Raw genomic sequence first — 12,770 nt, 5'->3', positions numbered from 1 at the left:
TTAGTCAGACATGCTAATCCTGTTTGTTGGGAAAATTTATTTAAGGATGTCTCCAAATAACCTGGTTTGTCACTGGAAAGCATCAGTACACTGGGCAGTAGTTTAATCCTCCAGCAGAAGAAGCCTGGCTGCACGTCACCAAGTTAATAAGTGCCAGGACCTCCTTGTGATGTAAGTTGATACTACACTGCTGTTATCATTTAGCATCAGGATCTTGTGCCAGAAAAAAATGTGCGTCTGCAGTATTGCTGTTTGCTTTAGTTCATGCACACATATTTATCATTATCTACTGCAACTGCTCCTCTGTTGGAACATCGATCTGAACATTCGACGTCATACAGATGACAGCGGTATCGTATCGTTTCAGGCCAGAAAAGGGTGACGATCAAAGCATGACAGCTTTCACGGCTTTCTCACAGCCTTTGAATGTTTTCATTTATCAATATTTTTAACAAGTTTTCCATCCTTCTTACAAGAGCTATTTACTGCCAGCACTGACATCTAACACCCCGAGCGATGGTAGAGGAACTCTGCACAGGCACCTGCGATCAAGGTCACATCTAGCTGTCAGTCACACTGGGTTGTAGTAGTTCTTCTTCTTTTAACTGTTTCCACACGATGCTTTGCAGTGTAATGGTGCTGTTGGTGCTCATGGTATTACAGATTATGCAACACATAATCCTCTTTATTAAAGTTAAAGATTTCCATTTTGTAAGACGTATACGCCCGCTTAAAATGTGCAACTGTGTCAGGATACACAGCAAAGAAACACTATCAGCTGACAGGTCTGCTATGAAACAATGAAACAAATACAACAACTATAAAGACCTCATTATGATAATTAATTATAACGTCAGGTAAATGACAACAAAGCGCTAACATTAAAACATTAGCTGAGCTAAATATACAACACACTCCACCCTGGGCCTAAGTATGTCAATTTTTATGGTTTGGCCTTAGAGAAGAAAAATAATAATTCTACAGCATAAAATGGTCATAAGAAATTACCTTTCACTGCAATAGCCTCAAATCAATGAAATAGATTGCACTACAGTATGAGGTGCAACTTCATTAACCCTTTCCAAACCATCCTAAAAATTTTGTTAAAACCTTCTCAACTCTTCACTCACTGACTTTTATATTATAGATTTCATGCACACACTTGGAAATAGCATATTATATATTTTTTTATATGTGTGTGTTGTCAGACGTAACTGGCCTACACAGGTCTGGCCTGCCCTGACATATATCCTATCAAACACCTCGAAGAGACCTGTAATAAGGTGGACCCCTGACTAGCATCCAGGTCTCGTCACCTATTAGTGATGCTGTCGAGGTTATATCAAAGATTTGCAGCAAAGTCTTCCCAAAATGGTCGAGGCTGTTGCAAAAGCATAAAAATGTTTGCTAATGCTCCACACTAATGGTTTTCAAAGAAGATGAAAATCTAATCGGTTCTTCCTTAATCCAAGAGAACATTTGTGCAAGATTTGACGATACTGCATTCACAAGAAAGGATGCATAAAAATCATTAAAATCGACGAATGTAGCTGCATGACTCAACTGTGCAACTGCGGGTCTTATTATTGTTAAGTTACTCAACTGAGCCATGTCTGGTGAGTTCTTAGTGGTCTTAGATTTGCGAGGGAATGACTCAGTTCAAGACTAATCTGGCACTGTTTTCACTTTGTATTATAACATAAATTTAGCCAGTTACAGCCATTTTATCACAAAGCGACCACATGAATATCCTTTCATTATCCCCTCATCATCTTCTCAACATTTCAGTAAATACGATCAGACTTTATTTGCATTGCACATTACTAAGAAGGCATGCTGTTAATTTGTTACGCATTTCAAAGGAAGTATAATTGCAGGGTACATTTTTTTCTTAAATACCTTAAGTGAGACAATTTGCTATGGTGCTGCTGTTAATTATTTTGGTGGGAGACAGTGTCAGCATGTAAATGGAAATCAGATGGATCTTACCATTTGATAGCTTGGGTTATATTCGGGGAGGTGTTTTGAACATTCAGTATAATCGGCCCATGTTCTGTTGGCTGCTGCCAGCTGCCATATCCCATTGCTGTCACACTGACGGTGTGCTAATCCTAGAAATCAACAAAAGAAGTCTGTTTTTAATTACAGATTTAAAGCTGCATAATTCAATAAATTGCCAAAGCAGGTTCAGAGAGAGCTCGAGTTATAATTTGCAATGAATTTGCAGAGCGCAGCCTAACTCATTTTAAAATTCAGGGATTTAACTGCTTACTGTATCCAGGCCCAAGCTTACCTTTATGGTTGAAGTCAAAGATATACTCTGGACAGGGAGTGGATATTTTCCCAGGAGGCCCTTCAGGCCAACAAACAATGCCATCCCAATCTGGTGAGCAGAAACCATCTGCAGAGAAAAGAAAAGAGTTGAATTAAAACCAAATCCTGTCATGACTATAGCACTGCAGTAATGGTCAGTAGGCATTTCCAAGATCTGCTTGTTTTCAGGGTTTTTGTTTGAATTTTAAAAAGCAGACACACGATACATAAACAGCACTGGAATGGCACTGCAAAAGCAGCCTTGTAATTTCATGTGTGGCATAACTGACCCCCCCCCCCCCCCCTTTTTTTTTTTATTCATATTTGTTCTACTTGTGGGAAATATGGGTCACCAAAAGAAAACACATGCCTGTCCACTTCCCATCTATTGTCACATAATTAAGACTTGCAACCATGGAATTTCCCGCATGCTGACAACAAGTTGTCCATTGAATCTGGTGTGGTGTGTTCATTAAGGCTTGTTTGTTAGCTGCCGGATATTTCCATAACTGCTCCGTTGTTGATAACACAACAACCATTATAATGTTGTATGGAATTGGTTTTAGCGTGGATCTTATTTAAAGACTTCCTGCAACACTAGCTGCATTGTAGTGCCCTAACTGGCAAATTATGGTTAAATAACAGCACTATATTATATAATTCACTTTCAATATGTATCATATGTTTTGAGGTTTTTTTTTAGATGGATCACATTCAATTAATTAACAACATCCAATTTGATTATTCATTTACGTACAGAGTTATGTCTTGCTAGGGTGAATGAAATTTTAGAGAATGGGAAAAATGGTGATAAGATGTAAAACAAATGTCTTATTTGGCCAATCATTATACCCAGTGCAACAATTTTATGTATATTTAAATTAATTTTTTGAAAATGTAAAATATTTATTTTAAAAATTTAGTAATTAAGTTGAAAAAAAAAATTCCAAGTTCTCATTACAATTTACAGTCCTCAACATGTTTTAGACCACCACCGACTAAAAGGTTTGTGCCAGTCCTTCCTTAAATTAACAGTATTTATGATTACCAAAATATTGTTTTATGTTCTATAACAGCTAATCCAACAGTACAGCTGTGCTATTTAATCAAAATCACATTTTTAGTGCTAAAGTATAGTTATTCTTAATATACATGAATTTTCAGATTCACTGTTTTTCAAAACAACCATAATAAAACATGTAATTTTGTAATAAATGATTAATTTATGGTTCTCAGAATTCTCTTTTTTTTCCTGTTCAAATTTAGGTAAAATTTGAATTCAGTCATTTTTAGTTTTCAGTTTTGTTTTGTTTTTTTGGGTTTTTTTTTTATGAGACGTGGTCTAATAAATGTGTTAGGAACTACAATTTTGTATCAGTCTGGACTTAGGTGACCATAGTGGTTTGGGTGATTTCACTTTATTAATAACAATAAATTATATAGTAAAGAATTGACTAATAATAATAATAATAATATAACAACAACAATAATAATAATGATCATGATCATGAAATCCCATATTTGCATTCATTTTTTTACATATAAAAATATCACATGAAAAACAGTTATTGCATATTTCTCTTTGAACAACAGAATTGGTTAATGATAATAATTCTCTCTCTCTCTCGTTTTTTTTTAAATGAGGCTGATTATGAATGCAAAAATTTTTACCAGGAATCATTAAAGCAAAAAAAGTTTTCTCCACATTTTTACAAGATGCATGGTGATCCCGGTGATCACAACAGAAAATTTTGTGTCAAATTATTAGCAAAGACTGTGCTACATTAAACTTTGCCATAATGCATCTGTGCTAAGTTCAGACAAAGAACTTTACGTTCAAAGTGGGGGGAAAACCTATGAGTGCACACAGTCCCCTAATTCTCAGCTAAACCGTGGAACGGAGCCTGCTGATAGTGTGAGCGGAGTCCCTTTCACCACAGATTCTTGGCAAAACCTCTCTTATGGCTTGGCATTTATGTTGTATTATTGAAAACATCTGCCCCACTTTGACCACTAATAAGTAGGTAAGCATAGAACTAAAACTCTCCTCTCTTTGCAGTAGATCCATTATTTTCTCATTCCTGTAATCAAACTTACAAAGAAACATCTGACAAAATGACGACTTGCTTTTAACTGCTTGTCACTGGGAGCACAAAATTAAAGAGTAGACTGAGTGGAGCTGACTGATTCTTGCAGATGCATGGTGGGAAAAAAATGCGTTTAGTTTTGAAAATCACGCTGACCACACATCCTGGGAGTAAAAGTAGAATTGCTGCTTGCTTTTGCCATAGGTTTTACTACCATAGGACCACCTACTAACAGGCTTAAATTAAACACACAAACACACAGACACACACACACATACAATTTCCTGTAAATTTTTTGACCACAATTTAAATATAAACGTGCCTACGGGGGGACTTTGGTATTTGTGATGTCACTGGGGTTTGAAGAATGTTTTTTTCTCCCCCAACTCATGTGATTCTGACCTGCAGATGTCAAAACACTCACTGCATGCAGTTCCTCCTGATACATGCAGCCTTTTATAATGATTCCCCAAGTTATTCTACACCCAGACCACAAGCTTGAAGGTTGAGCTATTTTCACACTGCAAGGTCTGGGGATTTGAACCCACATCCCTCCACTGTCCTCCCCAGGCAAACCTCACTGCATCCCTCAAAGAAAACCTTGTCCCAGGCATCAAATGGTGAATTTTACACATTTGAAGCCCAAATGAAGCACAACGGCTTCTCCTTTCAAGCAGCACTCAAAGCTTTCTTAATTAACACATAATTTTGGATAGTTTTTCTACACTTTCTGCATTTTACTCTGCTGCCATTTGAAGCCGTCGTAATTCCTAATCTCCAATAATAGTTCAAAAAGCCACAGGATTACAGTTAAAGAGCCAGAAAAAAAATCCTGGGAGATTAGGCAAAACAATTACAGATATAAATCTAAAGCTAGTAGTTGGTGCAATCAGTTTATCTCAACCCATGGTTTGAAGTTCACGCCACAATGCAAAAAGGAAGGAAAATGTCTCTTAAAAAGTGATTTCTGCTGAAATCTTGATGACTTTTTCAAGGAAAATACTGACATCCTTCATCAGAAAGCGCAAGTTCGGTTTTCTTTGAACTTAATGGCAAAATCTTGACAATATCTATAATTTTACTCAACATCACAGCAAACCCACTACCCAGATTTTAAATGACTTCCACACTGCATAATTACAAACAGCCAGATGTGGCTCTGGAGTTCAAATCAAATCGAAATGAAGGTTAAAGCAATTCATCTGGCATTACAGGGAAAAAGAAAATCTCAAAACAAGTACATGCAAGGAGCACATATGTGCTTCTCAAGCTGTTAGTCTCCACCACACTGGGGGACTTAACTGAGGACTCTACTCTATATTAAGGTAATAGGGTTATTCTAATTTCTTCATCTGTAATGTAATTGAACAGACATGTGCAACCTTCCAAAAGAGGTCAGCAAAAAACCACTACATGCAGGATGAGTCACATTCGGCACACCAGCATCATCAGGTATGCAGGTCAGCTCTCTTGTGCTGATGTACCCCCTAAACAGCACCTCAAGCATTTCACAGAATCCCAGTCAGGCATTCCCGATGGGCTTGTTAGAGTCCAGATTGAGCGCCAAAGTCTCCCCTAATGTGCAGACACAGGAACATGCGAGTGCAATAAGGCCGTGGTTATCAACTATTTATACCAGATTAAAATATAAATGTACATATAGTCCCATATGTCTAGTCAAGATAGTGCAAAATGTTAGGTTTTATCCCATTGTTCGTACTGAACATAGCATGCGCTCGGAGGTGCATGCGGACATGTGACACCAACCTTTCCTGTCACTACAACATGTCAGGATAGATTCTCGTCTGCGAGATCTCTGATGTTTCACTGATTGCTCTCCTCTGCATTGGCGCCTATAGCCATCTTGTTAAGCGTGCTGTAAGAGCTGGAACATAAACCCTAAGCAAACAAAATCTGCTGCTCGGCCCTCTGCAATTCTCAAAAGTAGCAATTCTGACTTTTTTTTTTAATCTAATTTGAGCTAGTGGATATTTATCAAAACCATGAAAAGTTGGGACATACCACGTGGGTAATGTAACTACAGGGAACAGTCAACAATAGCTTTTGTGTTCTGAGCCAGGAAGTAAACGTTTTTAATTATGTGTTTCATTTACAAGGAGTATCGTTTGGAGGGCAAAGAATTTCATGTGACCACAATGCACTGGGGTTAAAGAGAAAATAATATGATTGGTTTGGCTGTGGAATTCCTCTCCAATCAACTGGGAGAATGACAGCAACCACATGACGATACAGTGTGCTGGGGTCTGCAGGAAAATGGCATTCTTCAGATAGCCATAAATATTGAAAAACACCCCAGGACCAGGTTTGCCTTCGAGCTCAGCCTTCGGAAAGCCACAGAGAAGACAAAGGAAACAAAGCTGAGGTTTTAAATGTAACCATCAACTTACAGTTCACAAAAAATGTCTTGCAACTGCTCCAAGAATGGGCCGTGATTTTAACATATCAGCGAAATACAGGCAAAACGGTCCCTTTAATTTAAATATTTACTTATTATGGTGAAGTATGAACATCATCAGTTGATTAGTTTAAGCTCTTATAATCAACAGTCACTCTCAAACAAGTCACCAATCACATTCAATCAACATGGCGTCTCGATGGACTCTTTACTTTCAAGCTTGTGTTCATCATGTTGCTGGTTATGCAGTTTACTTCCACAGTTCTTGGTAAACTTCACTGTTGATTGGTTTCTCCCTCCATACACAGCCTTCTCTCGGTACACCTCCCGTGTCTGATAGCATCCTCCGCCTCATACATTATATTTCAGCTCGGCAGCCATGTGCAGCCTCTGGGGGATTTACTGCACTCCACATTGAACCTCTAGCTTCAGCTAGAATTCACTGGGGAGCTTCCTCACAAGCGGAAAGCCCCAAACTATTTTTAAGTGATAACGCCTTTGACAAATGTGCCTGTGACAGAAATCTTTTAACTAAAAAACCTTTAACAGGTAGTGGAACATCACACTATTGGAAACCAATAATAAAAGGCAAATAAAGCGGCACCTTCCAAACGCATGATCCCATTTCAATTTCACGCATTCTGCTTGATTAGTTTCCTCCAGTTTTTAGCTATTAGTTATCTTGTAATAATAATCTGTAGCTAAACAAGACATGTTATTCGATATACAGAAGCTATTAGGGACGACTTATGGATTTGTATCTGTTATCTCTCTAACACACCCCTTTTACTGGGTGATTTGCATGACAAACATTGAATCTGTGATCCCTTTGTTACTCTGCTTTGGAATGAGGAGAATCACAATCCTGCTAACAGAGTAAACAATGAACCAAAAGCAAACAATGTCCTGTGCATGCGCTAAATGTTAATCAAATCTGCACTATCATGCACACGCACACCTGGAGGCAATGTTCCTATTTTAAACCACAGCACACCTTGATAAGTGCGTACATGTCCCACACCCCACCCCTCACACCCCACTTTCACCACTTTCCCCAGTCTAAAAAATGGAAGGGGCTGGGGTCAGGTGTGCAGATATGCCATTTAACCTAGTTTTTGTTTTTTGTTGTTTTTTACAGATTTCAGCTTTTGCAAGAGAAGCGGTGCACATCCATTTCAAGCCCCAGGTTAAAAATGAGTCTCCAGCTAAAAGACATCCTACAGGCGATTTAAGGTTTAATTCTGGATTTAGGGATCTGTGATTTTTTTTTCACATGACTGCACTCAATCCACAGCTGTAGCACACAATGGAATATGTGAACAAATATTAAAGAGCCATGCTGGTTTATACAGATATTCCTCCGGCCCCCTGATGATGAATCCTACTTAAATCTCCTATGTGGCTGTTGACCATTTTGCCATGAAATTCAATACTGAAAGTTCAAGTCCCCCTGAAGAATAACAGTATTGTCATTACAGACTCACAAAGCCACTCATACGGCTAAAGACTGACAGATTTGTTTCTGTACTCACCAGGAATCCTCTGCTTTGCCTTGATGATGGCCTCACATTTTTGCTTGGCTCTGTACAAAAACTCTAACTGTTCCTCTTTTGTCAGCACATCATCGGTGTAAACCTGCAAATCAGGGGGAAAGCCTCAGAGTTAACGGAAGGATATGGAAGTGGAAACAGGAATAGTGTGAAAAATAGATACTTTCAAAGAAAATTTCCAACACAAAACATCTATTACAACTCAGCTACATGGCAGTTAAAATGACAAGAACAACATAAAAGTGTAAATATTTCGCTGCAGATGTAGACTCTCCTCTGGATCTGAAATGAGCATGAAAATCAGTTCAGACTTAGACATTAATTTCTCTTTACAGCTGCTTCAAAACTGTCAAACTGTCTGGAACCCTGCTCCTGGTGCTGTGGAGAAAAAAATTAAATCCAGTTTCCTACCTCCAAAATTCACCGGATATGAGTGACAGTAATACAGTGGATAAATATTAGAAAGTCCCGTACTTTGACCACATCAGTGGATTCATTGAAGAGTTCTATCAGTCTTACTGTGATAAAATGAAAGCTAAACTTCCCTGACTCAACAGCATCAGTTTCACTCGCAGCATGCAGGCTTATTCCAGCGGTAAACTGATCGACATGAGGAAAATTTTAACACTGACAAAAATTACATTTTATTCCATGCAGTTTTTTTTTTTACCCCTTATATATTTTCAGTTTCTGAACGTTTTATATGAGGGTGACGTGGTAACGCAGGTGTGGTTTTCCAGTCAGGGAAACTTTTTCCATTCTAATAGGTCACACTGACTGACTTGCTGTTTGCCTGTGGATCACTTTCGGGCATTGACAAATGTGACTGTACTGAAAACGACAACATTCATTTTTAACAGAGCATGACAAGAAGAGTTGAAATGAAAAAACAGGCCGCCTAAACTAAAGGCTAGATCGCCAGGATATTTAATGCTGTCATGTAGGCAATATCATTGTTCTCTGAGCCACACTGCAGCAAAACTATAAGACGCACACCATGAGACATAAACTAACACGTATGCCGTACAGAGCGCCTGGAGGTGCGGCTAAAAAAAACCCACACACACACAGTCTTGTTTTTTTGGTCCAGTGATCCAGAGCAAATAGTGCAAATTAAAGACAGACGTTTACTCAGAGCAGCTGACTGCCTGGCTGCAGTTGCATCTGTCAGTTTCAGACACAAATTACATGTCTGGATGTGAAGAAATCAAATTTTGCTTCTATGAAAGCAAGAAGCAGAACACTTCAAATAGTAACGAGTAATTGTTTTACTGATGAGCAAGAGACAGCAGGGAGAACAAGGTAAATCTATGCATAAACAATTCACCTTTCTAAACATTTATCACAGTCATTTTGGATCTAGAATATATATTTTTTAAACGTGACACAATGGAATATATAACCATGGACAGATAGCTGCAGGTACAAAGTAAAGGCGGTGTGGAGACTTGCTTGTCGAATCTCATTGTGATATAATGATCATGCCTGATTCTATCTCTAAATATAAGTAATATAATTGATTTTCTCTTGTTGCCCTGAAAAATCTTATTTTAGTCTCTACAATATTTGTTAATTTGTTCAGACAGATGTTAACTAAATAATTTGTGTACCTTATTTTTAAGGTATGCTTGTTATATCTAATCAGTCAATCACATGGCACCAACTCAGTGTGTTTAACCAAGTAGCCATTATCAATTGAGCATGAGAATGTGAAAGAAAGGTGATTTCAGTGAATTTGAATGTGCCAGATGGGCTGGCCTGGTTATTTCAGAACCTGCTGATCTCCACAGAAAATATCCAATGTTGATGTCAGAGATCAGAGGAGAATGGCCAGACTACTTTGAGCTGATAGAAGACAGCAGCAATTCAAATGACTACTTGTTACAAACAAGGTATGCAGAAGAGCATCTTCGAATGCACAACATGTTAAAGCTTGAAGCAGATGGATACAGCACCAGAAGACTGCACTGGGTACAGCTCCTGTCAGCTAACAACAGGATACCGAGGCCATAATTCACACTGGCTCAACAAAATTGGACAACAGAAGATTGGAAAAACATTACCTGGTCTGATGTGCCACATGAAACAACATGAAAGCTGATGTTGGCATTCTAATATTTGTGTTCAAGCCTCTAGCTATAGATAAAACATCTTATGAAAAATAAGTTTTAGTAATAAGACTTTTACTCTTATACTCTTTTTTGTGAGTATAGAAATACTGGAAGTGAGCTTACTCATTCTGCAACAGTATTTTATATTGTATTCTTCTTATTTATAATTTAGTACAGCCAATTGCCGTGGTGTTTATTTAAAGTATATGAAATGCTGAAATTTTACAGCAGTAACAGCAGTATAAATGTTGAGAACCAACCATAAAAAGGACAGTACCGAAACACTGCAGTACTGAAATAAATTACAAGAATTTTACACTGGTTCCCGAGTACAACATTTAAGAGAATGTACTTATTTACTATAACAGTTACTATAGTAGATGTACAGTCTACTAAGAAGTATTTATATTTTTGCAGTTGGCAATACAGCTCCGTATAGGAACCAACTGTTGTATAACCTTTTTCAAGACTTTTTCAGCCGTCTCTTGTGCCTGTTCATAATGAGAAATATAATAAATAAGTACAGATAGGAACAAAGACATGTATACTTTGTTTCTAACAGAAGTACGCAACTTCACGAGGTTTAAATTTAACTGTAAATACCAAGCCGTTGTGGGTTTGCTCCATACAAACCCACAATACCTCAATCCATCAATATTTTCACTACTTTCAGCCCTGAAATAAGGATGTCCAGTCTGAGAACTGAATAAGGTTACAGAATGAAGACGTTTATGGCTTTGCACAGTAAACAACCACAGATGGAATAACATTTTACCGCAGGCGAACAAGGATAGATACTACCTGTTTACTGTACTAACTAAGCCAATATAGAATATTCCACTGACAGCTTCTGAGACGTTCACACTATTTTCATCTGAAAAGCTGCCTAGTCTTACTTTAGGTAATGACCAATAGGTAATCAGAAACAGTGGATGTGGAAGTTATTCTGGTAAGAATAACACCACTATCATTACTCTTTCTATTTGCGGACAGGTGACAAATTAAAGGAAAAACACTGAACGTCTAACCTCTACATTAAGGGGACTGTTATGCTGCAGAAGGCGTTATCACGATCAGCTTTATCTTGAGATCATATATTTCTTTTCCGATACGAGCGATCACTTCCTGCATAGTTATTAAGGTGCAATAACATGCACCAGGTTTTAAGGTAGTTATAGCCTTATGAGAGAATTTGTACTGGCAGATAATTTTCCTCATCACCACCGTAAAACACCAAATGAGGGCTCTTTGGGGAGAATAAGATTTGGAGAATAAGTGACAAGGCTAGCTGAAGCTGCATAATGTATTTTCACCATTTAAATAATTGCATGCATTATGCTGATATATGTTGAATTTTTCCACACACTTCAAATCAGTGTGAAATATTGCAATTTCTCTAAGTTATTTCTGCCATTTGAGTGAGACTGCTGTTCCAGCACATTAAGAACAAACATCCCAGCCTTTATAGTGGTGATATGTATGCCCCGTGATTATTTCTGAAAACTATTCCTCCTCCACTGGCCAGAGTCCAAACCTCCAAAGTAAACACACCTCTCACAGGGAGAAACGTGGACATTCTTATTTACTGCATTGCATTCAAAACACAGTATTCTTTTTGTGAAATGCTTTTGAGTTTGTGCCAAAATGAGAATTAGAAAAATACACAACATATAAATATGTGTGTTTTCATCACCGGTCGCTAGAATACAAACTCCACTTGGATAAACCACAAGTTTCTATTTGTCTTTGCAAACTGCAGCTTGATGACTTAAACTGCAGCCCTCTGCAAGAATATAAGACCAATATTGAGAGAACTGTATTTAGGGTGCTCAGTCAAGAGAGCGTTTAACCGCTAGGATGAAATGCTAACATTATACAGTGTGGGAGTGAAGGCACATTTACAGTTTAGTTTTAGTTTTCTATTTTCAGCATTTGGTCATTAATGCAAGTTGTATTTATCTGTCAGAGATTGATTTGTCTGGCATGACAGTTAAATATTTTCAGTGTCCATTTGTTGATTTTCAAATAGTTTGCACCAAAGGTTAAAAAAAATTCTAATAAACTGTCCATCAGAAATGTGTCGTATGGCTAGACGCCATGCATACATTGAGTGGAGACACTGGGTTTCCACTGCATTACCAACAGCCTTCATTGCGGACTGCTTTGCGCTTTTTATTTCTTCTTCTTTCTTTTTTTGAAGAAAGTTGTGGCTAACCAAAGTCATTTCCTGTAATGTCCTACACGGAATCAGAGAGTCAAATGGTGGAGCTTGTGAGGTAGACTTTCATTAGAA

General features: G+C 37.9%; 1 protein-coding gene across 2 annotated transcripts in view; it reads right to left on the bottom strand.

Annotated features, from left to right (window-relative positions):
* Positions 1-12,770, bottom strand: part of pth1r (parathyroid hormone 1 receptor) — a 44,471-nt gene that overhangs the window by 12,671 nt on the left and 19,030 nt on the right. For both annotated transcript variants that reach the window (XM_082513893.1, XM_082513892.1), the window contains exons 2-4: positions 8,349-8,451; positions 2,294-2,401; positions 1,990-2,111 (exon numbers count right to left, since the gene is read on the bottom strand). In XM_082513893.1, the coding sequence (XP_082370019.1) occupies positions 1,990-2,111; positions 2,294-2,401; positions 8,349-8,451 (333 nt within the window). The remainder of the gene's footprint in view (positions 1-1,989; positions 2,112-2,293; positions 2,402-8,348; positions 8,452-12,770) is intronic.

The sequence above is a fragment of the Aulonocara stuartgranti genome (genome assembly GCF_965226115.1).
Source record: "Aulonocara stuartgranti genome assembly, chromosome: 18".
Taxonomy (NCBI): domain Eukaryota; kingdom Metazoa; phylum Chordata; class Actinopteri; order Cichliformes; family Cichlidae; genus Aulonocara; species Aulonocara stuartgranti.
The sequence above is the reverse complement of the archived record's forward strand: the minus strand, read 5'-3'. Positions and strand labels throughout refer to the sequence as shown.